Raw genomic sequence first — 22351 nt, 5'->3', positions numbered from 1 at the left:
TCCGGCCCGTTGGTGTTTTTAATCCGGCCCGTCAACGCTTGGCACAGAAGTCATACTTGATGTGAATGATTTAATGAGTGAATCAATGAATGTGGGAGCTCAACTGGAGATTATTTCATTTTTGGAGCTACTTGAGAATTTTCCTGAGCTGAATGACAAAGATTGGTTTTGTGATTTAGCCTCTACTGTGGACATACTGATGCACATGAATGAGCTGGACGTGAGCTACAATGGAAAAACTAGTTTGTGCATATAATGCAAGCAAACGTCAGAGCCTTCAAAACCAAGCTGTTTTTATTTTCAAAGCAAATGTCAGACGAGTCTGATATGTACTGTTAACTAATGCGTTTTTTTTTTTTACATGTATCGTATCTTGTGCTGATCCGGCCCGTCTGTCAAATTTTAAAAGTCAATGCGGCCCTTAAAGCCAAAAAGTTTGCCCACCCCTGCCTTATATCATGTTGGGGAAGAAGAGAAAAAATGCGTCTGTTTTGTTTTTAATCTAATTAATATTTTACCAATATTAAATGAAATTATGAATTTATCAGATTGTCCGCGGTAAAGATATGTCTTCTTTCTATTGTTTTCATTCTTCCGACGGGCAATGGGTGTTGATTGGGTATAAAATCGCTAATATCACAGAGGGGCTGGATCATATATCAACCAAGATAATTCTTTTACTGTGTTCATTTAAATAAAAAGGCATTTAATCAAGTGAAATCCGTTGACTTGTAGCGGCCCCTCGCTCTCTATGTGCTCCTATCAGCACAAAAATAAACACTTTTTTTTAAACATATATTTTCCCCCTAGCTGCACGTAACCCAAAACCTTTTAGTGACATTTATAAGACTTCGGTGACCTCGGCGAGGCAACTCGCCGCGCAGTCGTGAGAGGGATCCGTTACTTTTAACAAGGTGACATCATGGGAAAGGAATTTCCAGCACTCAACAGGTTTTTCTTCTTCTTCTTGTTTGAGGTCTGAGTTTGTGGAATCCTGATAAAATCCCAAGGTGGTCTGTGACTAATATTCCTCTTAAATGTCATCGATCCGGCTCCCGCTGAGAAATGAGCTATTCCTGTCGGGAGCCGACGGAGGGTAGCGTTTCAACAGGAAGGGGCTCTGTTTTTGGTTCGGAAAAGGAAAGCAGATCAATCTTTTGATTGACGTTCATTGACTGCAGAGGGTTTGACGGAAAACATACGTGGGATAAATAGAATAAATATCGTCTTCGGGAGCACGTCGGCGGCTTATTTTTACATCGCGGACCAGCGATTGAAGGTTTCCTGAACCGCGGCGAGTCCGTAAGCCGCAAAAGAAACAACCACGAAAAGATAGCGGTCTCGAACGCAGCGCCGGTTCACCGTGGTCATCTGGTAGAAATGAAAAGGAGTCGATGAAGATCAGCTGATCAGATGTCCTCTGAGGTCGACCGACATTTAAAACCCACGACCTCTCCTTGCCTGTCGTAGAATTAGCCATCGGACAGATATTTCACTCTGTATGCAAAATTACAAAATAAACACGTTGCACCTTACTTGAATGTACTGTCATTTTTGGACTATTAGGCGCACCTGATTATAAGCCGCATCGCTAAAAATGAATCTATATATGTGTACATACTCTATATAGGCTGCACTTGTGTATAAGCCGCAGGTGTCCAACATAAGATATTTATACAGGAACATTTAAAAAAAAAAAAAAAAAAAAATTAAATACATACCAGGAAAAGCTGCTTTTTTTCCAAAAAGTGCCTATACCACCACTGATGAAAAAGATGATTAGTATATAGCACAAGGAAAAGTCCATCCATTTTCTGTCCCCGCTTTGTCCTACTCCAGCTGATCGGTATCTTCGTCTTCCTCCCGCGCTCTAAAACCGTTAAAGTCGTCTTCTTCAGTGTCGGACTTGAACGGCCTCAGACTTTCACGGTCGTTTCATTGGTCTGATGTGACGAGGCTAAATGTTTTGGTGGCCGAAACTGGTTAGCCCCAAAAATCCATAAATTAGCCGGATCATTGTTTAAGCAGCAGTGTTCAAAGCATGTGAAGAAAGTAACCGTTTATAGTCCGGAAATTACGGTACAAACCTGCCTATGTTTTTTCATCAAGCATTAGCTTGATGAATTTCTGTATATTTTGCTGATATAGTTTGTTGTATAGTATATAGTACCCATCTACTGTGTATTTTTCCTTTTATCTTGTATCGCCGCCGGAATAAAAATGAAAATAAATAAAAAAACTAGTGAATGGATGAACGATATTAAAATGTACAAACCACTCATGTAAAATACACATTAAGTCTTTATTGTCAATTTCTCCACATGTAATGGACAATAATAAGTCAATTTAAACCATGAGATATGCATTAAACCATGAGATCTGAAGTATAAAGTTCAAGCAGATACAAACTATTGGTGCAGTGAAAAGACGACATGAGTGTAGCAGCAGAGGCTTTTTTTTTTTTATGATTATTTTGGGTCCGTTTAATGCAAAGGTCAGGAAGCAGTATGGGTTTACGGTGCAAATTAGCGGTAGAAACAACACTTTTTGCTCACTGTGCTTTTTTTTTTTTTTCTTCTTCTATACAGGTTATTAGTGGGGGCCCCGTACGAAATGAACGGTCCATACCAGACGGGAGACGTGTATAAATGTTCGCTGAGCAAACGGATCAACGGGAACGGTTGCTCCAAGCTCAACCTGGGTATGGTATCTGCAATATTTACCGCGGGATTGAAATGAAAACAGCATGTCATTTATTTATTTTCTTTACAATCCGTCTCCGTAAACATCGCGGCGGCATATGTGAGGTTAGCAGTGGGCACCATACCAATCATTCCACCTTTTTACCCCCCCCCCCCCTTTTTTTTTTTTTTGTGCGCGGTTTATGTGTGTTTCCACATGTGTGTTTTTTTTTTTTTTTTTTTACACCGCGCACCGGTCGCACATGTGCCGCGCAGGTCGGCGACGTTTCGTCAAGTAAACCTTAAGAGTTCTGTCTACAGAATCTGCTTTGGCTAGCCAGACAGCAATAACAAACCGCAGAGTCCCAGATGTTGGAAGCTCTGTTTGGCCCTGTGAGAGAAACTCTTTTTTATTTGTGTATCTGAGATCATCCCTTGTTCGCCCACCAACCCGCAGGCAGGATATCTTTGACCAACGTCTCGGAGCGGAAGGACAAGATGAGGCTGGGCATGACGCTCGCGTCCAACCCGAAGGACAACAGCTTTGTGGTGAGGCCCGCTTGAAAGGATTCCCCGGGTTCGGATGGAAACCGTCCGATGGAAGAGACCGACGACACAAGACGCCTTTTGTTTTTGCAGCTGCAGCTTTTCCCCTCCCCCCCGACGCGTTATTTCTTTGGTTTTTAATATCGCCCGTTGATGTTGTTGTGCACGTTTCAGGCCTGCGGGCCGCTGTGGTCCTACGAGTGCGGCAGCTCCTACTACAGCACCGGCATCTGCTCCAGAGTCAACGCCAGCTTCAAGTTCTCCAGAACAATCGCGCCTGCTTTTCAGAGTGAGCTTTCACACCCTCCCCTTCCCGGCGCTTTCCACGTGAAATCGTTTCGCGGACCGTCGACCGGACGCCATTTTGGTCGTGATTATATCCGGCGGTCCTTGACTTCGCTTTGCATCCGGTTCCGCGGGCGCCTTTTCGAATCGGTCGCTTACTTTAGACGAACGATTCTTCATCAGACCAGAACACGAGGACGTGAAGCTCACGTCAGACCGAGCAAATCAAAAATCGGACCGATCAGATCAACTTGATTGATCCCCATAGGGTAAGAAATAAAAAAAAATGAAAAAGTAAAATAATATATAATTAGAGAGACAGAAAACAGAATATAGGGAGACATCTATAAATAAATAAGACAGCGGCAACAACATCAGGGATAATAATGGACAACATAAAGGAACAGTTAGGGTGAAAAATACACATCTGGAACTAAACGACAATATAAAAATCAAATCGAATGTCGTTGCCCACATTTTCCTTTCACTGGATGTGAGAGATGAAAAATGCATCGCTTATTTTGGCCAATTTGTACTTTTTTTTTTTGTTTGTTTTTAAAGTTTAGAGGAATGATTGTGCTTGTTAGAGCCCCGAGCAAAAAACAAACAAACCAAAAAAAAACTTATGTCTGTCTAGTTTAGTTATTTTCTTTTCGGATATTAACATTCAGCTATTTAATAACCCAACGAACCGATTTCAGTGTCTGGTTTAATACAATGAATCTTCCGTCCAATTAAATTGACCGATGTGTCTCACAGGTCCACTCCGGTTTTCTGAACGCTATTAAATGTAAAAGCCGGTTTTGAAACATATCACGTCACCTGGGATTCCAAATGACAGCTTCGATTTCTTTTTTTTTCCCCGCAGGATGCGAGACGTACATGGACATCGTGATCGTGCTGGACGGCTCCAATTCGATCTACCCCTGGATCGAAGTCCAGGCTTTTCTCATCAACATTCTGAAGAAGTTCTACATCGGACCGGGTCAAATCCAGGTTTGCGGCGCCCAAAGCACGTCGGATCCACGCAAGGTTGTCGCTGACGTTCCGTTTACTCTGGCAAGGTTGGCGTCGTCCAGTACGGCGAGAAGGTCGTCCACGAGTTCAAACTCAGCGACTACAAGTCGGTGGAAGAAGTGGTGAAGAGGGCTCGCAGCATCAACCAGAGGGGTGGAGAAGAGACCAACACGGCTCTGGGCATCAACACAGCACGGTACAAACACACACAATCACACACATACGCCCGTCGCCGCCACACATACGTGACCGAACGTGCCTTCTCCCAACAGCTCACAAGCGTTCAAACAAGGAGGTCGACGCGGCGCCAAGAAGGTGATGATAGTGATCACCGACGGCGAGTCGCACGACAGCAACGACCTGACGCAAGCCATCGAGGACAGCGAGAAGGACGGCATCACCCGCTACGCCATCGCCGTGAGTGCGCCGGACTAACGGATCCCTGAGATTTTTTGGCGGTTCCACCCTTTTGCTAATTTCATCCACCGGCATCAAATCTGCAGGGAAAGTGAATGAAACAGGCCCTGGAAGATGGAAGGCCAAAATAAAAGTAGGCTCACCCAGGGAGGCGTATTTAAAGGTGCTAATGATTTCATCTGGAGCGCTCGTTTCTACGGTTTCCGTTGCCGTGGGTTCCCCCCCCCGCTACCGCAACACTTGATCCCATCCAGGGGAATTTGGGTCAATCTCAGGAGGCTGCAAACCTGGCGGGAGTAAGATCCTTAAAGTTAAATCTGTATATTAACGTGATAAATTATGAAACGTGTTTTTTTTTTCCACGAGGCTGCGAATTGTGTAATGCCACAACGATGCACGGAAAAAAGCGACTTTTTTTTTTGAATAATTCCCCATCTGCCATCTATTTCCTGCGTCGCAAAGCAACCTCGACATTTCCTGGATCCGCGACCCAATAAACACAAATCTATAATGCAGACTGAAGCGACGCAGATGCCGCGGACAAAGTCGGGAAGCCGAGACGGCGGAACGAAAACAAACTGCAGACGGCAGGAGCGATCCAATTTAAAGCCCTACCCGTGCAAACAATTAAAAAAAACGTATAAATATCGCCGCCTCATTCAGATAACCGGTAGATTCGAATGAAAGCGTGTCTAGTTGGACGAATGAGGCCGGACCTATCGTGCCCTCGAGGCCTGTACGTTTGCTTCAATATCCCCGCTGCTTAAACCTTAAAAAAAAAAAAAAAAACTAACCGGTTGAAAATTTCATAAAACAGAATTTGTTAACTTTTTTTTTCCAGTCCAAAGGTTTTTTTTTTTTTTTCAGGAATTTTAATGGGAAAGTGTATTAAGCTGAAATCCCGCGCACAGCGGGGGGGGGGGGTCTTTTAAGATTTTCAAAGAGAATTCGTTAAGTGGAGGTTTCATATTTTCGATTTCTTTTCCTAATCTCGGCCCGCCGCGGATTAGCTTCACCGTATAAGTTACCGTGGCGATTAAAATGTAAAAACCGTAGTGATGTACACCATTCTGGGGTGAGCCTGACGTTAGCCTAGCCGGCTAGCCCACTAATCCCGCCTCATATCAGGCACCTGTTACTAATCTTGGCCTCTGTGCACACACACACACACACACACTCACAGACACTTCATAAAGGCGTTGACAGTTTTGTTTTTTGTTTTTTTATTTAAATTTTTTTTTTCCACGTTCCCCCTCCGCAGGTTCTTGGCTACTACAACCGCAGGGGGATCAACCCCGAGGCCTTCCTCAACGAGATCAAGCACATCGCCAGCGACCCGGACGACAAACACTTCTTCAACGTGACGGATGAGTCGGCGCTGAAGGATATCGTGGACGCGCTTGGAGAGCGCATCTTCAGTTTGGAAGGTCTCGCCGTGGATTTATTTCACTCGGGGAGTTGAATAACTGTCTGCGCTTCTCTTTTGTCATTTGTCAGGTTGATAACGTTATATTTCAATGGTGTCCGTGTGCTTAATTTAGAAAGATTATTTATAACGTTGGGCGGAGGGGTAGTTAGTCGGTGGATTTTTAAATATAAAACTATTTTATGCGAGGGAGATCATAATTTTGCAGATCTACTCCAATGAATAAGTTGTATGGAAGCACTGCTAACACTTCAGGTTTTTCAAGCCCATATAAAAATAGGGAATTTAAATTTGTGCTCACTTTTTTTTTTGTGCTGACTTTTATTTTAATTGGACTTTTAGCAGAGGATGCCTTTTTTTTTGGATCGCAAACAGGCCAATGCTGAGGAAAACGCGTCATAATTAATCTACCGACATTTCCGGACTATTGGGCGCACCTGAATATAAGCCTCACAGGCTATAAGTGAAATAAAAATGGGTTTTCTATAAAGACGCGTAACAAAAACCGGGGGCTGGAACGGATTAATAGAATTTCAATTCATTACAACACGGAAATTTAATTTGATATTGAGTTACGAGCTCGGTCACAGAACAAATTAAACTCCTAAGTAAAGGTATTATATATAAATAAATGTACCGCAATTTCTGGACTATTGAGGGCACCTGAATATAAGACATACTGGCTAAAAATAAATAAATTTGTGTAGATATATAGGCCCCACTTGTCTGTAAGCCACGGGGGTCCACATTGTAACATGAGATATTTATATGGAAACATTTTTTAATTAAAAACTTTTAATTAAATACATAGTGGTAACATCCACAGATACGTACTGGAAATGCTTCTTTTCCAAACAGTGCCTGTAACATAGCGGCATGAAGCTAGTTAGCCCCAAAAACATCCAGAAATTAGCCGCAGTGTTCAAAGCTTGTGAAAAAGTTGCGGTTTATAGTCCGGAAATTACAGTACATTGTTTTTGTTTTCATCTAGAAATGAGCACTAATTCAGAAATATTGCTGTTAATGTAATATTTAAGCGAACAAGCCAGTTTGTGGTAAACACTAGCCAGTAAATAATGTACGACTTCAGCTGTAATTCCGGCTGCCAGAAGTAAACCAGAAAGCCTGTGAGAGACATATCTATATTTTCGACATCTTATTTCACAATGAAATAAGTAACTTTTATAGCACCGCTTTTCATCATCTGGTTTTTGTGAGGAAAATGTGCATTTTCGGAGTAATTTGCTGTTTTAGATTGCCTTCAAACGCGTCCTGACACTCGGTCTAATTCGATCGACTGTTAAATCGACAAACTCCTGAGGCGGCAGTCGCGATCGATCACACCCAAACGGCAATAGCCTTCGATATCGATCGCGTCAAACACTCGCCCGGCCCCCCCCCTCGGGCGGCGTCTTCCGATTTGGTAAAATACCGGTCGCTCGGAAACCGAGGTTCAGATCTCTTAATCCTGGCTTGTTTACGCAGGAACAAGCAAGAACGGGACGGCGTTTGGACTCCAGATGTCTCAGGCTGGATTTTCCGCTCACAACGTGGAGGTGAGGCGTCCTCACGATGCTAAATTGTCTCGTATTTCCCGTCAACGTGCACGGCAAAACACGTTGTCTCAATTTCTGCTACATGGCACCTCCTCCCCCGTCCTCTCTCCACGTATCATTTATCACTTTCCAGCCCTCCTCCCCGGGGGTGCTTGCCGCGTCGCCCCAGAGACGCTTTGGCGATCCAGATTTAGGAGACCCTGACACGGAAGACACGTTTTTTTTTTTTTTTTTTTTTTTTTTTTTTTGCGAAATGAGACATTCCCATCGGGGGGGAGATTTTAGCGAGATGCGTGGAGAACTTTCTGCTGCAGGACGGGTTGGAAGGACGGAGCGAGTTTTCCTACGATGTACCTGCTGTACGTTGTAATTTACGGCGGTTCAAGGCCTTTGTTTCTGGCCCCGTTTGTACGTTTTACCGGTTCGGAGGTGATTTGTCCGGGGGAAAATAAATATTCGCCCCCCCCCCCACCCCCTCTTTTTGTGATGAAAAATAAATACAAAAGCGGAATTTGCAGCTGGGTGTCGGTGACCGTCGGAAAGTCTGCCGGCGCGGCCAGATTCCATAGATGCTCCGCGGCACCAACCTGCCGGCTGAAAGTCGGATAACTTGGAAAGAATGTCGGGGCTTTAGGAGATAAAATGTTCTGAGGGCCAGATGTTGTTTTTTTTTTTTTGTCGCTGCCAATACAACCAACTCCTCTCACCATATACCATCCAGAATTTTCCCATGAACAACTCCTGGTGAAGGAGACCGAGAGTCCGTCCCTTTATTACCGCTGTTTCCCGCATTAACTGCAAAACCAAATACATTTGTACATGGAGCTCGTAAAGATACTTAACAGTATATCATCCTCTTTTAAAGTTTTTATATGACTTCTCCATCGGAGTTGACTCCCCAACCCAAGCGAGGAGGCACGTGGCCAGCGTGTGAAACTGCAAGAAATAGGTCACCGTCTGAGCAGTTTTTTTGTTTTTTTTTTTTAAAGGTTTTTTTTTCGCGCGTTTTGCCATGGAGACCGTTTTGACCAAACCGCCCAGGCCTAATGTTGGCCGTCGGGGAGCCGTGCGGCGCGAGGCCCTCGGTGAGCACACAATTCCGAATCGGAAAGCCCTGCCGACGTTTCCTCAAACACTGGAAAATGTGTTGTGGGCATATTGTGTTCATAAGAGAGGAGAAGAAAAAAAAATGAGCTCATTAAATAAAGAAACCCTATACGTCAGTGATGCGAAGTAGGGTGAACCATGGAAGGGAGAGGACTCCCCCCCCCATACTCGCGTCCGCAAATAAATTGCGCTTGCCGTCGTCGTTTCCTTTGTGTGACCTGATTCGGGGGTTCGTTTGAAAAACCATAACGCGGTTCACATTTGGGAGCGGCGCCGGAGGAGGTTGGCCACGCGGTGGCGTCGATGGAAATGAGGTATGAGCGAGATTGACGCGTGTGTGGTTTGCGTTCACTTCAGTCGCCCCGTTTCTTTTTGGGAAGTAGGCCGTTTCACCGTGTGTCGGGACAGCAGGAACCAGGGGCTGACCTCGATTTCTGGAACCGTTTTTGGTCCTACACCCAGTCACGGCCTCCTTATGCTTCCATGGGGTTTGACAGAGGTGCTCGGCACAACTCCTAACCCACGGACATCACCTGATGTTGTGGACTGCGAGGAGCCACTTTTAAAAGCTATAGTGGTCACCGGTTAGCTGTCTTCTCGGATAGAATCGGCGCTTAAATCGACCAACGAGAAGTCCAAGCTCTTTTGGCCTGTTGTGCCGGGGATCTCCGGGACTCGTGGTGGGATGTAAATCAGTAGAGGTAGCGAACAGTGGGGTTTTTGCAGTGCAGGGAGAAAAGAACATGTACACCCGTTTGATCGTCCTGGGTTGTCCTTCCCGCCAGGGGACGGTTTGTTTTCGTGTCGACTTAATGGTGTTGGCGCTCGTGTCGAACCCATCCCTGTCACGGTCCCTTACCAACCGGGCCAATGCAACACCCAAAGGTTCCCCCGGAGGAGGGGACTTCCTGGAGGCAAAATTGGCGGCAGACACCTCCAGAGGCTACCGACAATACTGGCCACATAACCAAACCATGCTGTGCGGGTCGCGGTTGTTTCTGACGCGGCGCCGTTTCACGACCGTCGCTCCTCTCACCTTCCAGGATGGGATTCTGGTGGGCGCCGTCGGGGCGTACGATTGGAACGGCGCCGTGCTGAAGGAGACTCGGCAGGGGAAGGTGGTGCCTCCGAAGTCCTCTTACACGCAGGAGTTTCCCGAAGAGCTGAAAAACCACGGGGCCTACTTGGGTAAGAGTCGGCCGGGCGACGAACCTCGCGTTGAAATGCTTCGGTTTCATCCAGGGACACATGGCCGCGGTACTTCTTTGTTCTAGCGATCTTGGACAACCCACGCCGTCTTACTCCACCAACACAGACATCTGCTTTTACCATTTGCGGTTTGTCTCCGGGCTCATCTGCCCGACTATCAATGGGAGCTTTTTTTTTTTAAGTTGAAAGTGGGCTAATAATATTAAGTGCAGGCCCAATTTTTTATGGCAAAAGTTAATATGCAAATAATTAAAAAAAAAGGAGACGTAATTGGAGATGTCAGGCCATCCAGCTATGTGTAAAATGAGTTTGACTCCTCATGTTGCAACTCCTCTTCACTGTATTTTTCCAAAACCACAATGAAATTTATCTCGATGGCACGGGGGAACGGCGGAGCACGCCGGCGGGGGTTAAAGCGGGCCGCTCGCATCACAATCCGACTGTCACTCCAAATTTTGTTTTGTTTACGGGCTGAAACAGACAACGGTAGAAAATGGACTATAAAATAAACAACGATAACATCAGTAATAGTCGCCTCCTTGCCTTGGACTCGCAGAAGTGAGTAAGACTACCTCTTTGTCCCTTCTGGTTCACCAGGCTACACCGTCACGTCCGTGGTGTCGGCCAAGAACGGTCTCCTGATGGTCGCTGGAGCGCCGCGCTTCAACCACACGGGCAAAGTTATCATCTTCACCCTGAAGAACTCGGGCAACCTCACCATCCTGCACTCCCTCAAAGGCCAGCAGGTAATAACCGGCAAATTCCGCCCACGGTGCCAAATGATAGCTGAAAGGTACCTTCCCCGAAAATACCAGGAATCGAGTCCCTCGTTCTTTGACTTTCAAAGTTTGGAGCGGTTGATTTTCTGAGACTGAACACCAAAAAGTGTGTCCTGTGATTTCCAGGCTATCTAAGATCCCAATTTTGCAGATCTCTTCCAATGAACAAGCTCTAACACTGGAGTTTTTTTAATCCCATTTATAAGAATAGGGAATGTCAATTTGTGCTCATTTAAGTTTTGTACTTGACTTTTAATTGGAGTTTTAGCGGAGGATGTACTTGCTTTTTGGATCTCAAACAGGCCAATACTAAGGAAAACACGCTATAATACATTTACCATCATTTCGGGACTATTGAGCACACCTGAATAGAAGCGGCACAGGCTAAAAAAATATATATATAGGCCGTAGGTGTCCACGTTGTTCACACAGAAACATTTTTTCAAGCTTTTAATCAAATACATAGTGGTAACATCCACAAATACATACTGGAAGTGCTTTTATCCAAACAGTGGCTTTAACATATGCTGATGAAAAACATTAATAATAAATAACACAAGGAAAAGTCCGTCCATCCTTTTTTTTTCACTCCAGCTGATCGCTATCTTCGTCTTCCTCCTGCGCAATAAAACAATTAAAGTCGTCATCTTCGGTCTCGGAATTGAACAACCTCATAATTTCACAGTAATTTCATTTTTCCAATATTACGAGGCTCAATATTTCGCCGGCATGAAGTGCGTTAGCCCCCCCCAAAAAATCCATAAATTTGCCACATCATTGTTTAACCCGCCGTGCAAAAAAAGCAGTGGTTTATAATCCGGAAATTACGTTAATCCTCGCATTCAGGCGTCGCCAAACACGTTTTTTTTGGCGGACGTTGGACGACGGGTTTCGGCCCAACGCTCCTTCGTTCGGCTTGACAGACTCAATATCGGACACCTCCTTATGTTTTCCCCATGACAAAACTCCGAATATCCCGCGTGACATCATGAGAAGGTGCTGATGGGTTCCGTCTCTCACCTCCCGCCAGAGGTTTTTATTTTCTCCGTCCGGTTTTTAATGGCGTGTTGAAAACCACTTCCACCAAATAGCCGCCGGTAATGTCATAGAAACCGCTTTAAACGGCCCCGCCGACGTCTCACATGATAAGGACAAAACGTCTAATCACCAGTAAACTTCAGTATGAGGTTGTCTCTGTTTCGTGCATCAACAGTTTGGCGCTCGCTCTTATATATCTAACTGCTGCCTTCCTGACGTGAAATATACTTTCTGTGCTTGGAAAAGACCATCGGCCAAAAAAAGGCTTTTCATTGTGATATTCGATCTCACCCGAAAACGACTCTTTTCCATCCGCCGCTGCCCGGACGATAGGAACGCGTCGCGCCTTACCTCCCGCCAAGGAAAAAAACAGCGTTGGATTAATTCACTCGTGTGGATTTAATCCCGTAATCCACGTTGACGTTTCGATCTCGGCATCATCGCGCGAACGCACGTCGACGGGCGGCGGCTAGTCCAAAAAAAAAAAAAAAGCAGATGTTTCTGATCTGAAACCCCTCCTGATCCCGCAGTACACGGGAACAAAGCTTTTTTTTTTTTCTTTTTTTAAATCGGCAGATGTTTCTGATCCGAAAAACCGGTATCCGTGATCCGTCTTGTGACCGTTCCACGGTCTGATGCGTCAGGACTCCGTCCGCTCGCCTTAACGAAACGCAGGCCCGACATTTGCTTACAATATCGGAGTCAGTAAATCATCAAACGACATGTGTTTCCGAAGAAAAGAAAAAAAAAAAAAAAAAAAAACAACGGCGGAGAAGATCGTGATGTAATCTTTAAATATAGGTGAGATTTGCTCGGGGATGACAGTTCATAAATAAAAGGTGCTGAGTTGACTTTTTCTGTTTTTTTTTCCTTCTTTTTTTAACCCTTGTGTTGTCTTGCGGGTCAAAAGCGACCCGCCACCATGTTTAGCTGTAGAAAAAAATACCTTAACCTTTTTTTCCAACTTGAAATTTTATATTATATATATATATTTATATTATATTATATTTAAATTTTCATTCGAAAAAGTGATACTTCTTTTTTGTTTATACACTGCTCAAAAAAATAAAGGGAACACTTAAAAAACACATCCTAGATCTAAATGAATGAAATATTCTTATGAAATACTTTGCTCTTTACACAGTTGAATGTGCTGACAACAAAATCACACAAAAATGATCAATGGAAATCAGTTGTATCAACCCATGGAGGTCTGGATTAGGAATCACACTCAAAATTAAAGTGTAAAAGCAAACTCCAGGCTGATCCAACTTTGATGTAATGTCCTTAAAACGAGTCAAAATGAATGTGTGTTGCTTCCTGAGTGGACACTATGATTTCACACAAGTGTGATTGACTTGGAGTTACATTGTGTTTTTCAAGTGTCCCCTTTATTTTTTTGAGCAGTATATTTCCATCTGGGCTGTGCACTACTGGGGTACAAGGATTGTCTTATGGGTCATTTTTGACCCGTAGGACAAAACACAATGCTAAGATCGCACGAGGGTTAAGACACGCACGCAAGGGTGGAAATTTAAGAATCATCAACTTTGTCGACGACATGCCAATTAGACCTTTTTTTTTTTTTGTCTCCTCAGATCGGCTCTTATTACGGCAGCGAGATCGCGCCGTTGGATATCGATGGAGACAACGTGACCGACAACCTGTTGGTGGCAGCGCCCATGTTCTTCAGCGGAGGCTTGGAGAAGGGAAAGGTTTACATTTACAGAGTGACGGAGCAGGTGGGTACGATGATACTCCTGGACGTCCTCGCGCTAACACCTGGTCCGGATCGGACCGGGGGGGGCGAGGGGGGGGGGGGGGTCGCTGCGGTGCCAGCTTTATTAGACGTGCGGGATGAACTCAGCTGGAAAGTATTCCGCCTCCTCCGGGCTTTACGTCCTGCGAATCATTTGGAGAGTGAGAACTCTCTCGGTGGAAGGGAAACGTTCCCCCTGCTCCGTCTCGCTTATTGGAACAATAAATGTTTTGAAAGCTTTCTTTGAAAGCCGGCGAGCGTCCGGTATGTCACATAAACCGCAGCAGAGCTCGAACAGACGCGGCCTGTGAAAATGATCCGACGGCGATGATGCAGGAATCCGGCGCGTGCACCTGAACGCAACGGAGCGAACGGGGGGGAAAAAAAAAAAAAAAAAAAAAACGATATTCGGCGTAAAATTTTTCACAGATGTCGGCAATGAAGAGCAGAGATCGTCGTGGGTAAGTTCACCAACCGCTTTGACCGAAAAAGGCTAAAAACCGAGGCGAGAAATGATCGGTTTTTCGTCCCGACGATCGAATGAGAAGATTGTTGCGTCTGTTACGGAGGCTGACTGCACCTCCATGCGGTTTGCGTTCGGAATATATATTTTCTTTTCTTTTTACCCGCATAGAGTAGCCGAGGAGTTAAAAACCCCTCCGTCCTCGATCCAGTCCGGGGGTGATGTCATGCTCCGCCTGCCAAATGAACTGAAATGCCAACTGGAGCAATGATATGCATGACTACCGTTGGAAATTTGTTTTTCTTTCTTTTTATTTTTTTTTCTTTTCTCCATTTTGTCTGGAATCTTTCCTTCAAAAAAAAAAAAAAAAAAAAAAAAAAATCCTGTTATTTTGTTGCTTTTAAAGACTTGGAGATTTTCCATCGGACCCCTCGAGTTCTGGTTCATTTCAGGAATGACGTTTTTTTTTTTTTTTTTTTCTCGGAAATTATCGTCTCTTTTCAAAGGCCGCTCTCGATGGCCATCTCGGCCGGCGCCGAGGTGGAAAAGGGCGGATCGGAGCAGGTTCGGACCTCATCGAGGGAATTTATCTCCGATTTTTTTTTTTTTTTTCCTGCCTTTTTTTGGTCGCCTTAATTTCTAAAAATAAACTTTTTCCAGCCAGGCGTCAATTACCAGCAGCTCAGCCGTCGGGTGGGAGAGAGCGAGCAAACACTGGCAGATGGCTCCCCTTCATCCTTCGGACGTTTTTTGTTTTTAAAGAGCGTTGCGATTCAGGGACTGACGGGAAAGTTAAAAAAAGAAAAAAGGATTTCAACCCAAGTAAGATTTAAGTCGCAGACTTTCAACGGCGCTGCTTTTATGTCGCTTCGTTGTGTTTAGTTAAGGAGGGTCAAGTTTCCTTTTCGCTGCGCGGACAACAATCATAAATTCTTCTCTAAATAAATAAACCGCGGCCCGAGGGCAGTTTTCTTTTTATGACCCAGAGGTAAAATTCTTCGCCCCCCCCCTCCTCCGGTGACAGACGGGTCAGATATTAAGAGATCAAACAGGCAAAAACGCAAACGGCAACCCGAGCTTTGTCTTCTGTTTGATTGCGAGAGAGATCCCCGCGATTTTTTGTTTGTATCCCCTCCTTACGTAAATGATGACCACGATTATGTGGCCTAGAGATGGTTTGGAGATAATGGGGGCAGGATGGAGGCCGGGCGGATTCAGACGATGTTCTCCGATCTCGGTGTCTAAATAAACGGACGGAGGTCGAAACACGAGGGCGGCGAAAGCGCGCGGGATTTCTCGGCGGCCTGTTTTTGACTTCTGTATTACGCCCGGTATGTTCCCCCGATAGCACTATTATTTACATTTTTTCCCCACAATATTTCCGCACAGAGGTTTTCGAGCGTTTATCCGACCCGATCATCGCATCCCGAGTTTGACAGACAGTAGCGCGGTCTGGAAGAGGACTTTTTTTTTTTTTTCGGAGTTTGTTGTAATTCTTTTTTTTTCATCGCGTGGTTCCGCAACGTCTTTATATCCCCCCCTCCCCCCGACTTTGTTTGTTATTGTTTGTCGGTTATTCGCGGCCGATGTCTGACGAAATCCCGCATCGAATTATCCTGTCAAAACATCGGGATGGCCCTCAGATATTTACAGGATTCAGAAAAGAAGGAAAAAAAAAAAACAATCGGATGGCGGCGAGACTCCGGTCTCCTATCGAAATCGAATCGCATTGTTCTCCGAGTTAATTAATCCGAAACCCCGAAGGATAAACAACCGCGCATTCCTGTGTTAAAATAGAAACTTAGCATTACGTTTTCATGCCTCCCGCCAGAATCGTTTCGTCTTCGAGGGCGCGCTGGAGATCCACAACGGCGGCCAGAACGCCCGCTTCGGCTCGTCTCTCGCCCCGACGCCCGATTTGAACGGCGACGGCTTCAACGACCTGGTGGTTGGAGCGCCGCTGGAAGACGAGCACAAAGGGGCCGTTTACGTTTTCTTCAGTCAGCAAAACCGAATCCTGCGCAAGTACAAACAGGTCGGTGGTAAAAGCCGGTTGTTTAAACTTTAAACCAGCTGACGGTTTGCTGAATAAGAAAATAGGAAGTGTTTATTAAGTTTACGTCACTGTGCTGGAACATCTACATTGGAAACGTAACGTACAAGTTTGATTCGTTCGAGCACGTCCATTGGTTTTCTCATATTGAAATTAATTAAAATGCTATTAATCCATGCCAGCTGCCAGAAAACTTCACCGATTTTTTTGTCTTTTTAAAGAAGATAAATGTACTTTATAAATAACAAATAATGTATGAAAAATAATTTCATTTAATAATAATATTAATAGTAATAATGCATTATATTCAAGGCACCTTATTCCATACTCAGCAACACTGTACAGATATACACAAAATACAGATTTAAAAAAAGGAACAAAAACAATAATTTATTTAAAAAAAATATTTATAATAATATTATTATTAATAATAATAATAATAACAATGATGCATTTTATTTAAGGCGCCTTACTCCATGCTCAGTGACACTGTACAGATGTATACATATACAGAAAACACAGATTTAAAAGAAACAATGAAAAATAATTATATTGACAATAATAATAATAATAAATAATAATGATAGTAGTGCATTTCATTTCATTGAAGGCCCCTTACTCCACACCCAACGACACTGTACAGACATATACATAAAATATAGATTTAACAATAAGAAAAAAAGAGAATGTAAAGAAATAAAACTGGTCTTAAGTGTTTTTACCTTGCATTTAATGCTACAATTTAGTCGACAAAAGTCGACAAAACGCACACCTCTCTCATGTTTTCCATCATTTTCGCTGAGCTAACCGGTGGTGCATCCGACTGTTTTTAACATCACTTTACGCACAGGGGCGACCATGTTTGCGTGTCATCACGCTCGCTCCTAACTCAGATCTCGGCTCGTATCGTAAAGCGAAAAAAAATTCAAGTCACGGCTCTCATCTCGGAAAACTCATAAGTCGGGGCGACCGTAAGTCGATGTTCCGCTTTATCACAAAATCCTTTTCTACAATGTACCTTTCAGAGGATCGCGGCGGCGGACCTGGCCCCCGGCCTGCAGTACTTCGGCCGCAGCATCCACGGGATGATGGACATGAACCAGGACGGCCTGGTGGACCTGGCGGTCGGCTCCCTCGGCGCTGCCGTCCTCCTCTGGTCAGCGCCGATAAATAACCTCATTGTAGGATATCGCTCGAAGAGTCGTGTTTTCTCACAGGACGTCAAACCCGAGACAGTCGGCCATTGCATCTGTGACGTTCGTGAAAGGAAAGTTCACTCATCCCCGCCTTCAATGCGCTGGTTGTGCCCCCCCCCCCCCCTTCTTCCGCAGGTCCAAGAGCGTCATCCGGATATACGCCACGGTCCGGTTCGAGCCCAGCAAGGTCAACATCTTCGTGAAGGACTGTCAGCGCGGCGGTAAAGACGTGACCTGCATGTCGGCCATCGTGTGTTTCAACATCACCGCCAGGACGGCCATCTCGCCCACGCAGGAAATCGGTGAGCCAGCCCAAATAACCCACCGCTGTGAAAGCGTCCCAGCGAAGGCTCCTGCTCCCCCCCCCCCCCGCCCCCCCCCCAAAAAAAAACAAACCCAATAACCCTCCCTTTTCATCTCGTGCGGAGCGAAATTATTCAACACATTGCAGGAATTACCCAATCTGCAAACGGGAAGAATGTCTGCTAATGATACCGTGATTTCTTCGGTGATTGTTTGGATAATAACATTTTTGGATAAAGCACGAGAAAGTGGGAGAACAAAAAAAAAAAAAAATCAGAATATATGGAACATTTAATCATCCTGCCAAACTGACAAACACTGGAGTTCTGGACCCGACGGCTCCGCAACGTTGCGATAGCGCTGACCTCCCGCTCAACGCGGCGCCGAAGCGAAATGGCTCTTGACAAGCTCCCGAGACCGATCCGCCTCCAGATCTGAAACAGCTAAAACCGCTCCGGAGCCGCGGACCACGACTTTATCTCCGTTCGCCCCTGTTTTTTTTTTAACTTTTCTGACCGATCGGCGGCGTTAACCTCTGCGGGAATTTCACCTCACGCAGTTTGTTTGAAGAGATTCGACAACCGGCTCCGGTTTCACCGTGCGTTCAAGGAGGGCCGGGGAAGCGGAGGTGCCTGCTTGCGTGTTCCGAGTTAACCTTCTCGACCCCTTCGACATCTTTATCGCATCCATCAGACGTGCCAAAAAAGAGCGGAGGGAGTAAAGAGGCAGTTATCCTGTCTTCCCCCCCAGTTGCGTACAGCTCGGGCATGTTTATTTAATTTCCATTGTCGTGTCTGGCAACCTCGTAACGCCCGACAGATGGGCTCCTGTTTTGTGGCCTGTTAAAATTAAACCGTTCCTAATGAAGTTACGCTCAGCGCGAATACTTTTCAAATGAGTTTTTTTTTTTTTTTTTTTTTTTTTAAAAGCCGCTCTAATTTGCAGCGTTGCCCGCGCAACGACGACGAGAGGCTTTATAACCCCCCCGAAAGACTGTAAAAGTCAATGTTAGAACTTTCCGGGAGTAAATCGGTCGAAATCCGGTCTTCTGAAGGTTTTTTTTTTTTTTTTATTTATATTTGGAGGATCTTTGTACTTCCGCAGTCGACCCCCCTCGTTAGCCGGCCGCGGCGGTTGAAGTTCGTTCCCCCCGTTCAAAAAGGCTAGTAAACGGAGAGCGTCTTTAACAGTGCGGCTTGGAGTTTACTACAAAGAACGAGCCGCGTGGTTCGGATTCTTGTGTGCGTCGGTCGCGCGGTGATTGATGCTAATCGCGCCACCGCGGTGATATCATTGACCGCGGGCCGCCTCTGCCATTTGTCAGCCCCGCCGCGCCAACATTAGCGGGACTCATCCCCGTCAGAATGCTTCAACGCAAACGGCGACTGATCCCTCGCAGCTTCCCCTCCTCCTCCTTCTCCCCCCGTGACTATTTAATTCTCCGTCAGGCATCAAATACAACGTCTCCATTCTGGAGCGGCGGTTCAACCCCCGTGCCGTGCTGGACAACCCCGGCAGGCTGCAGCCCCAGAACCTCACCTTGCTCCCCGGAGAGGAAACCTGCGAGTACATCTACTTTCACGTCATGGTGAGTTTGCTCTCCCGGGGGTCATACATGTCACGTGCTAAAAAGAGCAACCTCGGGTATCGCGTTACCGTGTCAGGGGTCGGACCTTAACCTGAACCCGATTTTCGATGTTCACGGTTGGGTTGAATTCTTTGCTGATGAATCCCGAATTTTGATGTACCGTGAAATAACCGCAATAGCTGTAGGTGTTTCCATGGGACAAAACCTTGAATGCCTTTAAATCGCCCTCCCCCTGGACAAAAGTCCAACTAAATACCCATGACTAACTTGAGAGTTCTGGCATTGGTGTTTTCTTGCAGCGCCGTCGGGTGAAGGGGGGTTTAGGGGGGGTTAATTTACGTTTTTCTACTCCGCTTGAAGTGGTATTCCGCCTCATTGAATGGTTTTCTTTGTTTCGTTTTCTTTTCCAAACGAAAACTAACGGTGTTGAATTTCAGTAGAAAACACCCGCATCGACCGAAACGCTCACCGGCACGGCGTACCGAGAACCGATCACAACCGGATCTTTGTGGATCGATGTTGACGTTGCTGTTTCCCCATTAGGAGACCACAGACTACGCGAGGCCCATCGTGTTCGCGGCTCAGGTCGGCCTGCTGGATCCCGAAGACGGGCCGGTTCTCGACGACGGCTGGCCGACGGTCGTGAGAACCGAGGTGAGGAAGCGCCGGCGGCACGTTTTTCTCCTCCTCCTCCTCCTCCTCGCTCGCCGGAATGACTTCATTTGGTCGAATCGGGTTGATGGATTTGACAAACAGCCATCTCTTTGGCTAGCTGCCTTTCTGGAACGGCTGCGACGAGGACGACCGCTGCATCCCCGACCTGGCTCTGCAGAGCACGACCGACCTGATGACTCGAAAGTAGGGGACACACGCCGACTCGGTTCGCGCCGAAGTAAACATCGAAGTAACCTCTCGCCGATGTTTCGCCCCCCTCCCCCCCCCCTGCGGTTCCAGACTCTTCTGCTCGCAGCCTCTGCAGGCCCGGAGCTCGTTCTGCCGCCATCTGAGCGAGGGAGAGTCCGACGGATCCCTGCGGGTGGTGGAGGGCAACCGGAGGAGGATGTTGGTGGACGTGCGATTGGAAAACAAAGGTGAAAACGCCTACAACGCTCGCCTCAATATCACCTACACGCCCAACCTGCGTTTCTCCAGCCTCATCGTCAAGGTAACAAACCGGAGCGCTGCTTTGGTATCGAACCGTCGGGCGAGCTTTCCGCCGAAAAAACTAATTCCGAATCGCGGCGCTCTCCGCTCAGGACCAGTCGGACGTCAAGATAGAGTGCTACGTCGTGGACAAGCTGAGGAGCGAGAAGATCTGCAACGTCAGCGCTCCCTTCATGAGGGCTAAATCTCAGGTGGGACGCCAAAACCCCTCCCCCTTCCTCCTTCACAATCGCTTTTTTTTTTTTTTTTACTCTCAAATGACCTAAAACAATTGTTTTGACTCGCCGAATAACCCGACCATCATTTCGGAGTCGTTTTATTTTATTCGGCGAATAAAAATGTCTCGGAGGGTTTAGCGAAGACGCGGCTGGCAGATGCAGACGCATATTTTCTCAACTCCGCCTCGCTTTCTTTTTAATTCCTAGCGGTCCGTCTTCCATTTTCATTTTTTTTAAGAGTGACAATACTAGTATTTCCTGAATAAATAAATAAAAAGGCTGATTTTCCCCCACCATAAGGACTTATTTGAACATTCTGACCCGAAATAAAAATCTGGATCAAATCTGGACCAAAATTCAGGTTTAAAGAAACAAACAGAAACACTGTCGGACCGAGGAAGCCCGGTACGACCGTGAAAGACCACAATGGCGAACAACGGAACCGCAGGCCGACCCGAAAGGCTTCCTTCGGTTCTGGCCGACCGGATTCTTTTCTTCCTTTTCTCTGGAAAGGAAACGTAGGGTTGTCGTTAAACCCGATCCCTCCCGGATTTGAGGTTGCAGTTTCAGCTACAGCGTGGAAGGCGCCATTTTTTAATATTATTTTCTTTTGCGGGGTCACGATGGCGCGGCGGTCAGCGCAAACAACAGGAGGGTCCCCGGTTCAATTCTTTCTATTCGAGGTCTACATGTTCTATAAATTTCGGCTTGACATTCTGCATGGGTTCTCCGGTTTGCTCACACTACAAAAACGAAAATCGTCAAGACGTGTGAATGAGAGGCTGAATGCTTTTTTTTTTTTTTTTTTGAGTGAATGGTTTTCTAAAAGTGGCCCTGTGATCAGTCCAGGACGAACCCTTCCTGTCGCCCAATGACAGCAGTGATCAGCTTCGGTCCCTGTCGTTGATGAATGAATGAATGAATGAATGAATGAATGAAGTTACTGGAAGCTAATGGTATGCCTGGAGTACTGTAATATCCGGACTATATAAGCCGCACCAGCTCAAAATAAATACATTAACACAGAAACTTTTTTTTTTTTTTACTTTTAATGAAATACATACCGGCAACTTCCACAAATACGCACTGCAAATGCTTTTTTCTGAACAGTGCCTGTAACAAAGCTGATGAAAAATATTGCTAATAATGTGACGAGGCTAAATGTTTTGCCCCCCAAAAATCCATAAAATCATGAAATACCATATGACTTGCGCACGTATTAAGTCATTGTTCCGCCCTGTTGGTTATTTCTATCACTTAAATTTAACCCTTGTGTTGTCTTGCGGGTCAAAAGTGACCCACTACCGTGTTTAGTTGTAGAAAAAACACCTTACCCTATTTTTTCCATCTTGAAATTTTATGACTTTTCCTGAAGAGACCCCATAATTAGAAAAAGTGATACTTCTTTTTTGTTTATGTTTCCATATGGGCTGTACACCACTAGGGTACAAAGATTGTCTTATGGGTCATTTTTGACCCGTAGGACAAGTGGAGTAAACACAATGTTAAGATCGCACGAGGGTTAAGCTTAAGTTAGCTTATGATG

General features: G+C 45.6%; 1 protein-coding gene across 2 annotated transcripts in view; it reads left to right on the top strand.

Annotated features, from left to right (window-relative positions):
- Positions 1-22351, top strand: part of itga11a (integrin, alpha 11a) — a 54511-nt gene that overhangs the window by 19560 nt on the left and 12600 nt on the right. For both annotated transcript variants that reach the window (XM_086139989.1, XM_086139979.1), the window contains exons 3-21: positions 2589-2701; positions 3139-3230; positions 3402-3516; positions 4381-4508; positions 4577-4725; positions 4802-4946; positions 6208-6373; positions 7858-7928; positions 10079-10223; positions 10842-10990; positions 13660-13803; positions 16115-16318; positions 17362-17492; positions 17668-17834; positions 19284-19423; positions 19967-20077; positions 20196-20281; positions 20378-20588; positions 20680-20778. In XM_086139989.1, coding sequence (XP_085996115.1) covers positions 2589-2701; positions 3139-3230; positions 3402-3516; positions 4381-4508; positions 4577-4725; positions 4802-4946; positions 6208-6373; positions 7858-7928; positions 10079-10223; positions 10842-10990; positions 13660-13803; positions 16115-16318; positions 17362-17492; positions 17668-17834; positions 19284-19423; positions 19967-20077; positions 20196-20281; positions 20378-20588; positions 20680-20778 — 2566 coding nt within the window. The remainder of the gene's footprint in view (positions 1-2588; positions 2702-3138; positions 3231-3401; positions 3517-4380; positions 4509-4576; positions 4726-4801; positions 4947-6207; positions 6374-7857; positions 7929-10078; positions 10224-10841; positions 10991-13659; positions 13804-16114; positions 16319-17361; positions 17493-17667; positions 17835-19283; positions 19424-19966; positions 20078-20195; positions 20282-20377; positions 20589-20679; positions 20779-22351) is intronic.

Source organism: Fistularia commersonii, chromosome 3 (genome assembly GCF_037954325.1).
Source record: "Fistularia commersonii isolate RoL2024-O1a breed Wild chromosome 3, RoL_Fcom_v1.0, whole genome shotgun sequence".
NCBI classification, from domain to species: domain Eukaryota; kingdom Metazoa; phylum Chordata; class Actinopteri; order Syngnathiformes; family Fistulariidae; genus Fistularia; species Fistularia commersonii.
Note: the sequence above shows the minus strand (reverse complement) of the source record. Positions and strands in the feature narration are given on the sequence as shown.